The sequence below is a fragment of the Sebastes umbrosus genome, chromosome 16 (genome assembly GCF_015220745.1).
Source record: "Sebastes umbrosus isolate fSebUmb1 chromosome 16, fSebUmb1.pri, whole genome shotgun sequence".
Classification (NCBI taxonomy): domain Eukaryota; kingdom Metazoa; phylum Chordata; class Actinopteri; order Perciformes; family Sebastidae; genus Sebastes; species Sebastes umbrosus.
Genome location: NC_051284.1, coordinates 6,898,637 through 6,916,518, shown reverse-complemented (window position 1 = coordinate 6,916,518; position 17,882 = coordinate 6,898,637). Strand labels below are relative to the sequence as shown.

The following is a 17,882-nucleotide window of genomic DNA, read 5'->3' as shown; positions in this document are numbered from 1 at the left end:
AATGTATAAAGCCACTTGCTCCAAAGAAGTACGGGGGCAGCATTTCACCTCTACTACTGGGATCAGTTATACAACAAAAAGCCAACTACTAACTAACAGCAGGGCAAAAATATACGAAATTCTACCAAACTGTTGAAAAATAACACCTCTATCTTATAATCTTCACGTGTGGTTTCGGTCTATAGCTTACGTTCGTCTTTTGTTTGTGCCACTAACCAGGGGCTGTACGGTCTGTGAACGCTTTGATAGTTCGTTTATTGGATTAAATCCAAAGTGGCAGAAATGAGAAAACGAACCGCACCTTCGTCGGCCAGGAGACCACCCCTCCCCCCAGGGAGGAGAGCTGTCGGCACTCGGCAGCTCCGGGAGACAGATGCCCAGTCAGTGACCGCAGTAATTCGAATCCAGCGGCACTACGGGGGAGTCACAGCGGGCTGGTGGAGTGCTGGGTCTAACCCTTGTAATGGCAGCAACAGAAAGTTTGCTGATCTGGTCAGAATGCTATGAGCGTGACTTAGGTGTGTGAGACCCGGTGAGACCATAATGCGAGGAGACACTGAGAGGCGACTGTTGGTTCTAAACAACAATGGCGGCTCCTGAAAAGGTTAGTGTAGCTGCCGCAGTAGCATCAGTTATATTAGAACTGGAGAGGATTTCTTCAATGAAAGAAGAGCAAAGAACGGCACTGAAGGAGATGCTCTTCTCCCGACGAGAGGTTGATTGCAAGATGGTTCATCCAATCACGTGCAAAGTATTTTTTTTTAAAGGGCCCGCCCTTTTCCAAACAGTTTCCAATGATGGCTTCTCAAATGGTTCTGTGTAACAAACCATCTGACAGGGTCAGGTTAGGGAGTCGAGGCAGTCCTTTGGGATCAGACCCCCACTGCTGGGGTTTGCACTGGCTGAGTTTGAGCTAATTGCTAACTGCTAACTGGGGGTACGTCTCCCAGAGCTGCCGCATGCTCGACTCATGGATGTGTTAAGAGAACTGGATACAGCGTTGGGACGGGGTATGTGGGCATGATGGCAAAATGGCTCGACTTTGGAATTGAAAAGTACCCGGATCTTCCGGCGATCTTTCACAGTAGCGAGTCGTTTTCTCGTTTCTGATACTATATATTTAATCCAATAAACAAACTATCAAAAAGCATGCGCACCACGGCTGTACTATTTACAAGCCCTCAGAGCAGCTCTACTGACTTATTTGGCATAACATCAAAACGGTTACTCCTTCACACTCTTAGTTCATTTTTTTAATGTTTTAAAATTCTGTCCAGATCTTACACATTGCACATTTAAGGTGCTTGACACAAAAATTAAAATTTCTGTACTCATTCAACATGCTACCATCAATCCAAATGTTCTGTAATGGTTCGAAATTAAATCTGACAAAGCAGTCATTTTATTGTGACTTATTAATGCATGTAACAATTCCATGTCCCTTCCCCTTTAAGGTATTTATAACAATTGGAACCACAGGAGGTGCTCAGTTTCAAAACAATACACACATACATACATACACCCACAATAGCCACGCTTTGGGAGAGATGTCAACAGCGTAGCACAGGAATACTAATTGGATAGTCTACAGACTGTATCCTAATTACATCAGAATGAACACTGAGATAATGAGATTTTTTTTTCTGTCATTGAAAGGTATGCTGTAGTTGTAATTGCTTCCCTCTGTCTTATTTGTCTTTTAACTGTTGTTCATTAAACACGGGAGAGAATGAGACAATAGAGAATGACAGCGTCTCCATAGCTTACACAGGTAATTATTATCTCTGGAGATAGTTTTGCCCTGAATAGCGTCAGCCTCTGTTGGAGTGAAGAGCTGATCATGCTACGGAGGCCACGGAAGGATACATGAAGGTTTTGGAACTAAATGTATTTTGTAGGGCTGTCAATCGATTAAAATATTGAATCGTGATTAATCGCATGATTGTCCATAGTTAATCACGATTAATCACAAATTTACTGTGCATTTTTGAATCTCTTCAAAATGTACCCTGAAGGGAGATTTGTCAATTATTTAATACTCTTATCAACATGGCAGTGGGCAAATATGCTTCCTATATGCAATTGTATGTCTTTATTTATAAGGGGTGTCCCGATTTCAATTCTAAATCGGAAATATATTGAATTTGGCTTCCGATCTCGTCCATTGAAATCAAAAGCAGGATCGACGATTATTTTTTTTCTCCAATAACAAAAGTAACATTTGCATTTTGGAACATAAAACAACAAACTTAAACTATTCAGTCCAGCACTCGGGACTTAGGCAAGCATGATGGGAAATGTGGTCTAATTTTTTAAACACTTTCTAAATAAAAAAGGAGTTCAGTTCTCTTTTTAAGGAAGAAATTTGAAAGCGTAAATGAGAGTGACATTAAGGGGGCATAAAACTAATGATCTGTAGACTCCATAGTCTAACAATGGGTTTAAATGGAAAATTGTATTGAATTGTGACCTTAAAATCAAAAGTCAAATCGAATCGGGGATTATTAGGGGGGACTCCCCTAATATTTATTATTGGAAATCAATTAACAACACAAAAGAATGACAAAAATTGTCCAGAAACCCTCACAGGTACTGCATTTAGCATGAAAAATATGCTCAAATCATAACATGGCAAACTGCAGCCCAACAGGCAACAACAGCTGTCAGTGTGTCAGTGTGCTGACTTGACTATGACTTGCCCCAAACTGCATGTGATTATCATAAAGTGGGCATGTCTGTAAAGGGGAGACTCGTGGGTACCCATAGAACCCATTTTCATTCACATATCTTGAGGTCAGAAGTTTGGAGTGTTATTCAGCCTCCTTCACTAGTATGACATGGTTGGTACCAATGGATTCCTGATGTTTTCTAGTTTAATATGAGGCCAGTATCTTCTCTCTTGCTGTGTTAAAGAAATTAGTGGCATTAAAAACAAATTTGCGTTAATGCTTTATTATTGCGTTAACTTTAACAGCCCCAGTATTTTCTTTAGCTTCAAGTGTTTCACAGCAATAACATTTAGCCTCCATGAATCTACAATTACACAAAAATATCCGCTGCCAGCAGACACAAATTTGTTGTTGTCTCCTCGAGCCGTGAAGAAGTGATGAAGTAATTGTTATGTTATTGAGGGCGAAGGTAATTAAAGTTGTAACGTCAAGACAATCAGGGCAGTGATGTATTATTGAAACAACCCAGTGCGTAAAAAGTGATGAGCTCAATGTAGTGCCGGTGCACTCCGCTGACCTCGCTTTTATAGTGCAGGGCGGTTCATTAAAGAAGCAGGGTCGAAGGCGGGCCATTTGCTGGATTATTGACAACCTCCGGGTCCTCTGACGGCATACTTGACAACAAAGACGGAGGGGACGCAGCGAGCTCGTCGGGACCGAGGTTAAGAGGGTGCGTTCGACGCCTCTTGGGGTCTCCGTGATGCAGTAACCTCTAGGCTCAGAAAAAGCCCTCACGGTTTCATCATTGATGAAAAGAGGAAAGAAGCCCAGGCTAATCTATATCAACTCATTAGCGGTGAGTTATCAAGTGAGCTGGTGTTTCTGAGTAATGAAGGTTGAAGGGAAAAGTACGGGCTGGAGCCCTGGGGTCCAACTTCAGACACAGAACCTGCCATTCCTCTCCGCTGATCAAGGTGGATTGCACACGTGTTTTCCCATCTTGGCTGGTCTGTACTGGTGAATGATTATACCAACTTGAAGTAGGAGGAGTGTATGCATGAGGGGGGTGATATGCAGCAAAGGTCATGAGCTGGATTCAAACCTCCAATGATACAATGTGTAGTGTTTTTTTTAAAGTAACACAGTTGCTGCGTGCTCCGTCTCCACACTGCTCAGCATAGTACGTGACTATTGTGTAATGCTACAGCACAGATAGATATGGCCGACCACACCTGAACGACTGCTGGTCAGAAGTGAAACAGAGCTGAACATTTTAACCCACAGGAGGTCAGTGCAGCGGTGCTTTTCCTCCATACAAGATTCAGTTTAAACACACACTGAGCCATCTGGTTACCTGGCCCCTTAACCTTCAACACCGTCTGATATGTTCTCTTGTTACTAATCGGAGCATCACCTCTCTTAGCGTATAGCTTCCTCTTTAGAAACCACATTTCCCCAAGGTGTGCTCGTGAAAAGAGGCTTTTCAGTGTAAAGTGCATTCCTCTCATTAACCCTTAATCTGTAAAAGGTGCTCTGCCCTTCGTGACATCAAACTGCAACAGCGGGCTGTATATTGGGAGTCCATTATCTCCTCCTAATCTCCTTCTAATGACTAAACTGGCTCCCTACTGTTAAAACGTGCATGCACAGGGCCAAACAGTGAACTGGAGGCAAGAACACAAGGCGACAAATTCTCCCTCTGGAAATGAGTAAGTGGCCTCGTTATACATTTAACTCAAACTGTTTATATATGTGAGTACATTCTTCAGTGACATTATTCAAAGCACCTCTGGTTCCCCAGGTAGGAGCAGCACTTTTAATAGCATGTCCTGGTTACAAGGAGGAGACGACAGGGGGTTTGGAACCGTTGAGGCAGGGGCACGTGGAGTGACTACGGAGCATAAGCCTGAGCATATAAACGATGCAGGAGCTATCTGTTCCTGACATTTTTTCTTCACCAACACTACAGAAAACATACCAAAAAGCAGTGGTGGAAGAAGTATTTTGATTATTTACTTAAAGCTAGAGTTTGTTATCATCTTCAAAAACATTTTGTTATATTTGTTGAAATTCCCATTACTTCCAAACAGCAATTAATAAATCAAATACTGTATATTTACTGTATATTTTATGTTCAAATAACTTTTTTTGTTCTGATCATACAAGATTTGATGACCTTGCCATCTCTGGACACCTAAGGATTGTGTTTAAAGGTGTTGGGAGCTGGAATTGTTTCAATTAAATTGGTAAAATAACAACAGCATATTGTGCGGTAGTGAGCAGAATGTGTATGTGTTATATCACCACATTTCTATACAAGTAATTCAGCAGTTCTTCCATCTTACTATAGTCCTTTTCAAACTTGACAACATAAACATTCTAAATGGGTCCATTTGTATTTCCTTCCTGCAATGTTTGTTAATGCAGTAGCTGACAGGAATTAATCTTGGACCAAAGCTGTTGCCCTGGCAACAGAATGGCAATGAAAAGGGTCTACAGACTGGATTGCCAAGAGTTTGCCTTTATGTTAGGAGTCAGAGCACATTTCAAGCATTTCCCTACCGCACCGAATGTTTTATTGCACAGAGCATTGCACAAAACACTGAAATATTGCCCTGCATGCTTTTTTACTTTCAGAGGTCTTCTGAAACATACATAAAAAGAAGAATTGTTATGGACATAAGGTCATGGGTCAAAAGTCTCACTGACTAACAAACAATGTTCCCAACATTGGTTCAATCTGTGGTCCGGCTGGGTGAGCTGGGCTTGCTGGGTGAGCCAAGTTTTGTTTTCTACTTGTAAGACAACTGTTCAATTCTTAATGCCTCGCTGTTCTTTTTTTAGTTCCAAGCAAGCACAGGTCTGACAGGCCAAGTGTGTTGCCATGGAGGTAGCCATTTTATCCCGTGTCCTTTTCTTTCTTTTTTTGCCATGCTTAACAGGTTAGGTTTGCAGATGGAGGCGCCAAACCCAAAGCACAGTGTTGCTTCAAATGCCAGGGGGTTATTATGTTTCAGGTCCAAAACAGATAAGTAGAACAAATTGCCTCTCATCCAAAGTGATGGTTCATAATTATTTGCTCAGATAAGAAGGATTCAGGGTGCAGAAAAAAAAATGCATTGGGTGCCTTCCCTGCCTGCGTGGCAATTGGACCATTGATCTGTCCAGAAGTCATCTCACTGGGTAGAGGTGAAACTATGCAGTCACAAGTTTTCTTCTGGCTCATTTTTAAAATGAAACTTTGAGACACCTTGTGTGGAGCTTTAGCAATTGATATCTTCTGGAGTGTGCGAGGACAGAGTTAACCCCGGCCTTTATGAAAGGGCTCGAGAAGGTATTCCCAGAAGGCCTCAATGAGGCACTACAAAAGGCACTTTAAAGTTTGTGGGCAGCCATGCTCAAGTGCCCACCAGCTGCAGCCTTTATTTGCTCCATGTTACTGTTTGCTCTTTCTTCCCAAAGAGCAGGTATGTAGTGACTGAGCCAAAATCACAGTGCCACTTCAGTTGGCGGAGAAGTAACTGGTGAAGAATCATCTGCAAGTCATTGCGCTTGCCAAGATTGCCACAAACAAACCTTGTGCAAGCCAGCTTCACACACCTTTCCCCTGTGTGTGGGTGTATTTGTATGCATGTGTAGGCCTGGTCAACCATTGAAAGATCCATCTATCTTCATCAAATTTAGCACCTGATGGCTTCAGATGGGATTACAGTACTCAATACCATTCTGGTTGCTCAGAGTATGAGAATTAGTAACACAGGTAAAGTTATAAAAATTAAATGGCACATGGATAACATCAAATGTTATGGTGCATATAAATAGTATGGGCTAATATCTTTCCTGTAAAAATGCTAACAATATAAAATTCTTCATTTTTGTTAGGTGTAATGCATGTTGAATCTTATCTTGAAAGTCCCAGGTAGACTATTTAGTTTATGGCACAGTGAAATACTTGCCTAATTGATTTTTGGTATATCACTGTACTACAACCTAGTCTGGGAATTACATTATTATTGGACGATTCTACGGTAAACAATTTCCAATGTTCGGTGCTTTTGTTTGCCTTTATGGTTGTTTAATATATTGTTCTAAACCCAGAACGTCCACCCTCCAAAAAATGGCAATATAGGTCATCTGTTGCAAGCAGCTTATTATGACCCATATTTACATTTACTGTTTGGCAGCGACCTCTATTGGCTGTAGTAATTATGACGGAAGGAAAGAAGGAAGTCAGGTGACGTAGTACAAAGAGAGACAAAGGTCGGAGTGGAAAGTGGCGGGTCAAACAAACAAAGGACTTTCGCACAGGGGGACCACTGTTTGTGTCTTGTGTAAAAACAAAAGTCAGCGTTGACTCATTTTAACTTAAGGAACAGACTTAGCTTAGGTCATGTACATAACGTTCTTAACTTATGTACGTAACCTAAGTTATGTAACAAACATACTTATTACAACCCAAACTATGATGTTTTCCCTAAACTAGGCCTGACCCGAATGCTTCGAAGCTTCGACCGTTGCCATGGTATTCAACCTCCAAATCAGTATGCGAATGCTTCTGGGTTTTTTTTGTTAGTTACTTACATATATAAAATAAAGTATAAATCCCAAAATAGCCCATGAAATAAGGAATAATCCCACATCATTCATTATTCATATTCAACATGTTTTATTAGTTATTCTCAGACGGATATCGCTGTTTATATGTAGAGGTGCGTGTGTGTACAGTAGTGCGGCCGCGGCACAATCCTGGGAACATATTGACAGAAGAACATATCACCCTGCTGTGCCGCGCTGCAAAGCTTCAAATACCTTTGTATATTTCTCACCGAAGCAGGACAGCCCTATCCTAAACCTAACCAAGTAGTTTTGTTGCCTAAATCTAACCAAGCAATGTTTAAAACTGCGAGCAGCATCAGGCGCACTGTTTCACAAGTACTGTCATTTAAAACTTTATTTTTTTGCATACTGCAGTTTTTCAGTTCATTCCAGATATGTGGCTACTTCAAAGCCTGCAACAAATGGTGAAGCTACGGTTTTAAATGCAAAGAATGAAATATATACTGCCAGCGTTTGCCTCGACATTAAGTCCACTGTAGGATAAGAACATTAGCTCCCGTAAGCCGAAGCTCCCTCCACATTTTGCCTTTTTATCCTGAATCCTATAATACTCGGCCCAGCTAAGGAAATCCAAATGACTCCCTGAGGTTGCCAGATGACAGACAGCCCCGGGGCCACTCTATTACAAACAAACAAATCAACGGCCCCAGCAAACAGCGTTCTACTGGATATCTCCTGCTGCCAGTCAGCTCCAAGCTCCAACTCGCGCTTCTCTATTCTGTGTGTGAGAGCGAGAAATCAATGTGTAATCATATTCACGCTTTCTTTGGCAGGAGACATTGGGGCCAGACATGGAATTGAGATGACCCGCTCTGCGCAGAGAGGACACGGGAGAAGCCAAACGCATTCATATCATTTTATGTCTTTGCGTCGCCTCTTCCGCAGCGTCCCGATTCAAAATCTCTCTAGATTGTACTCGACAGAGGTGACTCATTTTCAATCAACTCGATTAGTGTCACGGAAGAAGCGTTTGGCCATAAGATACTTATGGTTTGATTGAGTGAACATACATTCCTTGAGCTTTACCTCCCTCGGCAGTCGCTGCTGCGTGTCACCACCTGTTAGCTATAGAAACACCCTTCACGGTGCCCTCTCACAACAAGAGTTAACGTATCAAACCAATCTGTGATTACTGCTGTGATTTTTTTTCCTTGATCTCAATGTTAAGCATCGTCTTCTATGTTAATTGCCTTGCCAAAGGCACAGTTGCCTCATGCTGTTCTTATTACTTACTTTACCCGGAGCACTAATGTGGCTAACCGCCCCCACATATCAGCCTGAGGGGAGGGAGCAGGGTGCACTGTGTGCTCCAGTCATGCCAGTGATGGCCGAGGACATCATGATAATGACTGAAAATGATTGCATTTCATTTCATTTCATACATTTCGTCAAACATAAAAATAGGTCACTTAACCACAGCGGGGATCTACAGGATAAAGAACAAATATATATTGCAGACAGCCACAGTGGGAATGGAACCTTAGTTCAGCAGTGGTATTGCCATATATTATTCTTTACACTATAAAGGGCATTAATTATCCTTTAGTGGGCATCACTATAGACCAGAGGTGGAAGAAGTATTCAGATCTTTTACTTGGTTAAAAGTAGCAATACTACATTGTAAGTAAAAAGTCCAGCATTCAATCATAAAAGTCATGTAAAAGTACAAAAAGTATTCGCATCAAAATACACTTTAAGCAATGAAAGTAAAAGCACTCATTATGCAGAATAGCCCATTTCAGATTCATATAGATTTTATATCACTGAATTATAATTAATGATGCATTAATGTGTAAGCAGCATCACTTTAATGTTGCAGCTGGTAAATGTGAGGATAGTTTTAATTACTTTAAATACTGCTGGGTAGCTAAACCCATAATAGATCAACACCATTTATTAGTTGATTTATATTTTGTGTTAAAGTGACAAAAGACAAGTTTTTTTGCTTTAACTTCTCATTATGAAGTGAATGTTGATTGCACAATGTAGTGGCTATAGAATAATACACCATCAGTGTTTAGATTGGTTCCCTATAAGGCTCGCTTTCATTATTCAATTCTGTCTGCCGCCGGGTCGCGATCTACCGGGAAAATAAAGGCTCCATTTATGGTACAAAGGAAGAGGATAGCGCTTGAGTTGCATCTATACCTATGAAGGTAATAAAATAATAACACGGAGGGTCTGTGGTCTGAACCAAGTCAGCAAATTCTTTATTGCCTCCCACAATGTCAACGCCAGCGCATTACAGCTACACTCCTTTCGTTCTTGCCTTTCACAATAAAAGACCCTGACATACACACTACATCACTGCTTACCAGACAGCATTTCGCTAAAGGCCTAAGTTTCATTTGAAGGCACCATGAGATCGGGGTTTCTAGTTCAAACTGGGATTCTAACGGTTGTAGCTAAGCAGCTAGTGGTAGCCATGTTGCTAATTGGCAGAGAGTCAGAGGGTCGTGTCTAGACGGTGACCCACAATTTGTGAAAAACTCTTGCGAGACTCACTGCCCGGCGACCTATCCTAACCTTGACCATTAAAAGGTCAATGCCTAACCAAAGTATGTTATTAAATAATAGTAGCTAGTGGAGTAAAAAGCACAATATTTGCCTTCAAAATGTAGTGGAGTGAAAGTATGAAGTACCACAAAATGAAAAATACCTCAAAATTGCACTTAAGTACAGTACTTGAGTAAATGTACTCCACTACTGCAATATACAGCATAAAGGCATCAATAGAAAGCACCAATAAGCGTCTGTTTATGGTAGCTGGACTTGTACTCGATCTAGGTAACCTCAGTGATTTGTCTGCACAACTTCCCGCTAACTACTGCATCTCTGGATAAAAGAAACACTGTCCGACTGAACAAGCTGCAAAGTTTGAACATCTTACAGCCAATGAGTTAGATACTGTAGAAAACAGCTCGAGCAATTCCACACATCATAGCCATTAAGTATTCATCCCTTATTTCCATCCCTTTTAAATCGCAAGCGCCAGTGAAATGTGTGGAGACAGCAGCTCGCCCAGCTCAATTATTCAAAACACGCCAACTGTATTGTGGCTAACTGAGGGCTCGAACATGATTATGCACATATATTTCCTTTGTACGCCGTGTTGCCAACCTTCAATCATGATTAGCTTCATTTTCTTTCTGATTTTTTTTTTTGCACATACACACGCGTGACGTTAACCGTGGCTGTTAGAAGGTCAGGGAGAAGGGTGATGTTCCTGTTAATTACATTGCTTCATAGATATTCTCTTGAACATCTGCATATCATACAAATTGTTTATTGAATCGCTCTGTTCTTGGGGATTTAGCATCCTTAAGATTAACTCAATAAAAATAATTTTAGGGGGGCAGAGAAACCCGTTTTGTAAATTTTGTATAGTCAAGTCTTTTAACTGGGGAGGAATCCTCGTTGTTGGGAGAATATGTATGTCCTATAATGTTAAAGAGTTAATAGATCCAGATCCAAAACATGTATGGAAAAGAGTAACGAATTTTTTAAGATGAGACGAAATATTTGTACACCAATCAAAGACAAAACCTAGCAGAGACAAAGACATTTTCTACTGAAAACGAGCTTTCCTCTCCATTTTGGACCAAAATTCTGGTAGGACTTTACATTAAAGCTGGTAATGGTAAAAGTGGGGTAATAGTTTGATAATGAAAATTTCATAATAAAGTAATACCATGTAATTACCAAAGTAATAACCAGGTAATAGCTTGGTATTAACAATGGATATACCTGGGCAATTCTGGATAGAAATTTATGTAACAGAGTTACAGGGGGCCAAAAACAAAAGGGTAATAATGGAGAAACACATTTGAAGAGCAACGAGGCAAAACTATTTAGGAATAGTATAGTAATATTTTGGTAACAATATGTTAACTTGCTAATAAGGCTGTCAATCAATTAAAATCAAGATCACGATTAATTGCAAATTAATCGCACATTTTCTATCTGTTCAAAATGTACCTTAAAGGGAGATCTGTCAAGTATTTAATACTTTCATCAACATGGGAGTGGACAAATATGCTGCTTTATGCAAATGTATGTAGTTACATTTATATCAACTCACAAAAAGCAACTAAAATACGATTTGACAATTTTATTACTGGCCTCTGAAGGAAGGAGGTGCACTTGGAACGGAAATGGTGATACGTGAACTTCAAAATAGAGGGGGTTTCTTAAAGATGATGATATGTATCGATGTTCTTACTTTGCATCAATTATATTGGATCGTTGATCATTGCATCGATATATCGATACAAATCAATGGATCGTTACATCACTTAAATATACATATATATTCTTAATTGATAAATATGATAGGGAGAAATCAAGGGACCCTCCGTAATTTTTGTGCTGCTGGGTGTTGGACTGTTGCCATTTTTTCTTTTGATATACTTCAAATTGTGCCTTAGCCACTGAGCTGAGCCAACACACATATGCATGCACACATCCCCTGCCCGCATTTACAACGTAAAGTAGATATAGAGGACAGACATCAATCATTTTTCCAGTCCGTTCACAGCAGCTCCTTTCTCTTACCAGTCAATACAGTATATATTTCACTTTTCCAATTTCATCTCGCACTCCACCCATATGGTCTCAGACTTGTGGCTCATGATAGGAAAAAAAAAACATTTAAGGAAATAAATAGACCCCTCTGTCTCCCTCCATTTCACCATCACCTCAGGAGATAAGATGACAGAAACAGTTTTCTCATCTTCCAAGGTATGAAAATGAATGATGCAGGAGGATATGGGAGATTTGAAGGCAGAGGGCCTACAAGATGTCGCAGACTACTGGCTCAGTAAACTATATTCAGCTCTTTGCCTTTGTGAAAAGTAATACCTTCAGCAAACATGCCATACTGCTTCATTCGTTTGGTATTAAAAGAGGAGGTTGGCTTAGAGTGATTGTTTTAGTTTAGTTATTGACATAACTAAGTAGGTAGCTTAAAGTGAACAGAGATGAACCCCCCCCCAAAAAAAAGATTGCCATGACAAAACTGACAATGACTTAAGAAAAAAAAGTCCAGAAAGTAATAGAAGATGCATTTTTTATAAAGTTCAACATGAGCAGAGAATAATAAAGTATGAGAAGAAAGTTTGTTGAAAAATGAAATTCCCCTGCAACGGGGGAAAGCGTGATACCTTCGTCCTTACCTTCCTCCCAGCCCTGGGGGCTTCCTGCCTTCTTTTCGCTTTTCTCGTTCCTTCCCTCCCGCAGGTCCCCGGCGGCCACGATGCTCCATGTGAACTCTGGGATACCCTCCAGGTGCTGGTCACATGTTCTGCTATTGCCAGGGCACCGGTGATCTGCTGAAATAAAGAGGCATTTACATATGGAGATGTGTCTTTGGCTTGAATATTGCTAATATGTACACCAGGTAGGGGTGTGCAATATGACCTAAAATGTATATCACAGTATTTCTTTTGTTTTTTGTGTATTATATCATGATATTACAAGATTAAAACGGATACTGAAAATATGATTTTACCTCTTTTCTTTCTAATGGCAATGTAAGGGGATATATCTTTAAGAGAAAGATATATGAGGTATAGGCCTGCATGTGTTTTGGGAGGAGTAGCCTGCCCCATAATGTAAATGTAATGTAATGTGAGTGAACTGTAGCCGTTTGCCGAGCCACCTGGATCTCAGCAATAAAGAATATTCGTAAAAAAGTTGTTTTTTCACATATTTACTGTTGTTTTATTATTTTAAAGTTTTTTTCAGCTCTTTTCACCACAGCCAGTGTGGGAATTACATTAAAAATAATTTTACATCTTTGAAGAAACCGAAAGTTGGACCGTGAGCAGCGCGGCTCGGTGGGTCGCCTATTTTTTCTGCAGTTCTCAGCAAAAATAAACAGTGAAAATGATTCGTTGAGGGCATGCAGTAGCAGCTCCGCAGCGGCAATGCTCTGTGTGGACGCCACACACGTACGAGACGCAGCAGTTCAGCAGCACAGCCGAGCTGTGTAGCTGCTCAAATCTGTTAACAAGGGCGTGGAAATGAAAATCAAAGGTTCCTCAACTGAACGGAACGGAACGGTGGTAGCTTGTACGTAACCATAGACAACCTGTGTTGGTGTGACGTCGTGTGTGTGCTAAACCAAAACGTGCGTGTATCATCACGGTAATGACGGTATCGCAAAATCTATGTTGTGGCCAAACGTAACCGGTGATGGTGACAAAACCAGTATACCGCCCACCCCCTATCACCAAGATTATCATAAAAATGATAGAGAAACTCTTCAACAATAATTCAAAACAAATTTTGGCAGAGGGATGTATTTCAACAAGGGCTATCATAATGCGATAACTAAACAACACTCAAATTAAAGTGAATCTTGAAGCCCACCTACAGTATTAATCCAAACTCACTGGGGAAAGAAAACTGATCGCGCAGCAGCAAGTGCTGAAATAATACCAGGCAACGATGATTGGAAATATAGAATACTTTGTTTAGTCTGATTATCAAATGAAACTTTTTAATTACATAATATTGTCAGGGGAAAAGAGGCGTTCAATTCAATAAAAAATTATATTCCCACAGCAGAGATTTTTTGATTGTAAGTCCACAGTTCCAACAAACGAGGCATTGCTTCTTTAACTTCAGACTGTTGCAAAATCTGCTAAGTATACAGCCTCATTCCAGATTTGACTAAAACTTTAAAAGATCAGACAGAAGAGGCAACAACAGGCTCAGGGAGGAAGGACCCTGTCAGCTGGATACTTTTTTTTTGCAGTTTTAATGGCCTCATACTTTGGGTTGCACCACATCCGTTTTGTGTCAGCGCATGAAGCGAGGAGTAACCGTTTTAATAGCAGGACCACCCTTGGTGCATATAGTGCATACTTTTTCCACTGGGAGGAGTGGACGGGGGGTAATACAAATGCAGTGCTCATTTAAAAATTGCTGCCGTCACGACTAGGGCTGGGAGTAACAGACGTTATGGTATTACTGTCGTAATACCCTCCCTAAAAATTTGCTCAGGGAGAAAATTAAGGGTCAGCTCTCCTCCCACTCATCCTCTCTCTGTCTCCATCTTTCCTTTCCTATCTGTCCTTCCCTCCCTGTGGACAGACCTCATGTAGACTCATCCCTGCGGCTCGGCAAATCGCTGTTTGAGGGGGCTTTGTCACTTTCAAATGACTTCTCATACTAGGCTCTGGAGGAGAGGAGCTAAAGCGTAGTATAATCATCCTTCTATGACTATCTACCAGTTTCTTTCATAATCTTGCTTTTCTATCATAAAGTGGTCAGAACCAGGATAGGGTTTAAACAGGGCGGTGGATTTGTTTACATATGTACACTAATATTTCAATTATTATCACATTAAAGCTATGAACACGCAAAAACATCTGTCTGATAATGCTAACTGTATTAGACCGATAGTTGGTAAAAAAAAACTCAATTAAAGGGACTGTTTGTAACTTTTTAAGCATATAAATGTACCGGGTCGGGACACGTGCGCTCGCATATGCGCGATCGCATGTGGCCGGCGCACCCGCTCCTCTGTCTGCTTGCCTTCACCCAGAGAGCGCGCGCGTTCTCGCGTACTCGCTCCACGTCTAGACGTGAACGCGCGCTCACTCCACACTGCAGAAGAGTTAGTTTAGCTCTGAGAATATCTAGTGAATGTACAGTGGACATTTGTGCAGAAATAAATGCTGCAGTTTCACCAGACAAATAGAGGTTTTCCGTGTCTTGTGAAGTGACAGGGCTCTGTCGTCTCGTTACTGATCGGGTGCCGGTGTCTCACTGTTCACTCCGGCTGCGGGCGGAGTGAGACGAGTTTCTCACTGCGTAGCCCCGCTGCTGAAGCCTGCACTGAGGCAGGAGAAGCAAACACAGTATCAGCAGTGATTCATGGAGAGACCTTCGTCTGGTCAGCTAACATTACTGCCAAGCAGCTGAAATATAGAGTAATATTGTGCTTTTAGCTGACGTGTGTTGCCTCACTGTTTTGAGCGATGCTCGTTCATGTCTATTTAGAGCGAGCAAGCGCGAGCCCGACAGTGACTTTCGTTGATTTCACGGCCACAGGTGTCGCTGTTAAGAAGCATTTCTGAAAGTTACAAATAATCCCTTTAACATATCAACGTTTCTGCATGTTTTATTTGTGTATGTGAATGCATAGTGTGTGAAGGGTCTTACAGCAGCGTGACTACAACTAATCCTGTTACAGTTCATGAAGGAAACTAAGTGAAATCATCAATGCAAAGAACAATAATCCTGACCAATGCAGCTCCAACCCCCATTTTTTTTATTTTACTTTGTGGGATTATGATAAAAATTGGATTCAAATATCACACGTTGCATTAGGACTACAAATAAAGCATGTCTATCAGAAATATTCATGTCACGTAACATAAGGAGATAATACAAATTTGACAACGCAGTATGGTTCACCTGTTGAGGATGCTTGATGTGGCAGCAAGAGGATAAATAACACACAAATTAGCGCATTAAATTGTAGTGAAGTGTGATGGAGCTAATTAATTAGCAGCCCAAGAGTTTTGATTACTGCAGTAACAACAGTATAGTTGCTGCTCCCATAAGTGAATGCAGGTCTATGAAGGTATTCTACCTCTGTACAACCTGCACACAGGGTCCGAAACACGGAGGGGGCTAAGAGGAGGCTCCCTGAAAGACACATGAGCTCCCCAGAAAGCCTCACTTGAGAAATTTAAAGGGAAGGTCTAAAATATAATAATAATTTTTTGGTGCCACTGTTTCATTTCTGTATAAATGTATATCTTCCTATATATTTAGATTCTTGAAATAAATTATAGGCTATCTATGCATGGGGGCACACTCAACATGTCATGTTCACTACCTTTAGTCTAGAAGTTCCTTTTGTTTCCTATGTTTCCCTGTCCTTTTGTCTCTTGTGTGTTTTCCCCTGGTTTGTCTAGTTTGTCAGTGTGTCGGGAGGTGTGGCCTTCCTCCTCCTCCTCCTCCTCTGGGCAGGCTCAGCTGGAGCAGCTGCCACCAATCACCACACCTGCAGTATATATACCCCGGTTTTCCTGCTGCTCTTCGCCAGATCGTTCCGTCACCCACAGTGGTAGATACTATATCAGGCTCCCTGGAATTTTGCTAGTCTTTGCGGTTGCTCTTGTGTTTTTTTTGATTGTTTGGACTAAACCTCGTTTTTGTTGCTCTGTGTGCAGGTCTGTTCTCCTGCCAGCTGTGGCTGCTTCCAAACCTGCCTGCTCACTCCTGCTCTCGGATCTTACTCAACCTGGAACCGTGTAGTTAAAATAAATTATTCTTTTTGTTCATACTTTAAAACTCTCGTGTTGTGTGCTGCATTTGAGTCCACGTTTTTGGGAACTAAAACGTAACACAACACTTGTAACACAGAGTATGTTGTCAGCATCTGAGGCTGTGGGCATGTTCATGATTGTCATGGGATGCAACCTTGATCTCGTCTGTTGGCAAACCATTGCCTGTCCACTGTGAATTGCCATTTTCATTATGTCGGCGGAGAGCAATAAACATTGCAACGGTGAATTCTTTTTCAGTTACTTTGTTTGCCCTAGGTAAAATATTCTTTGTATGAATTGATGGTATAGTTTTGCAGGTAGGGGCGCATTCATGTATGCCTGTGCATGTATACAGTACCCTCCCAACCTCCAGAGCAATGGTGTAATTGGACGTCCCTGTCTCCTAAAAATGACGTTCCCATACAACATAACTTAAGTTACGTGCATAATTTAAGTACATTATGCTGTTTCATTGTATGGGAACTAGGGCTGTCAATCAATTAAAATATTTAATTGCATGATTGTCCATAGATAATCGGGATTAATCGGTTAATTTTGTATCTGTTCAAAATGTACCTTAAATAGAGATTTGTCAAGTTTTTAAGTTGTCAAATATGCTTGCTTTATGCAAATGTATGTATATATTTATTATTGTACATAAAAAAACATAATAGAATGACAAATATTGTCCAGAAATCCTCACAGGTACTGCATTTAGCATGAAAAAATATGCTCAAATCGTAACACAGTGCCTATGACACTCGTAACATGCTGCGTGGTGGATGCACTGGAACTGCGAGGACAACGTGAATAAAAGAATTAGGATGGAACGAGTGTTCAGGGATCACCTCACCTACAAGCACCTCGATCTCTGTGTCAGAACAAAGCTTTTCTTGGTCTTCCTCTCGGTAGTCGCTGTGATTCACCGTAAAGATCCACTGATCAACAGGCTCATTTCTAGGCAGAAACATTCATGAGGTGCTTTGCCTTGACCATTTATGGCTGAATGTGGTTGTGTAGAGGGCGGAATATGAGGCTGATCCACGTGCGCACATTTCCAGGTGGACTGTGATTTATAAAGGGAACATTGCCTGGAGGTGTACGTACGCACAGTTTTATAAGTCTGATTTTTTTTTTGGCGCGCGTCATTTTCGGCTTTTGTGCGCATGTACATGTTTAGTATGGATCCTACGCACCGTTTTATAAATGAGACCCCAGGCTGAATTTGAACACTGACTGCACCCCACCAGGATTCTGATGGCTAAAGCCTCCCACGGTTTTAGACTGAAGATACATTATATACACATGA

At 41.1% G+C, this 17,882-nt stretch overlaps 1 protein-coding gene across 3 annotated transcripts in view; it reads right to left on the bottom strand.

The window, feature by feature from the left end:
• The window catches only part of alk (ALK receptor tyrosine kinase), a 474,023-nt gene that overhangs the window by 264,306 nt on the left and 191,835 nt on the right, over positions 1–17,882 (bottom strand). Inside the window, exon 3 of one of the 3 annotated variants that reach the window (XM_037746863.1) lies at positions 12,449–12,616. In XM_037746863.1, coding sequence (XP_037602791.1) covers positions 12,449–12,616 — 168 coding nt within the window. The remainder of the gene's footprint in view (positions 1–12,448; positions 12,617–17,882) is intronic. The other 2 variants (XM_037746865.1, XM_037746866.1) reach the window with 2 other exon arrangements.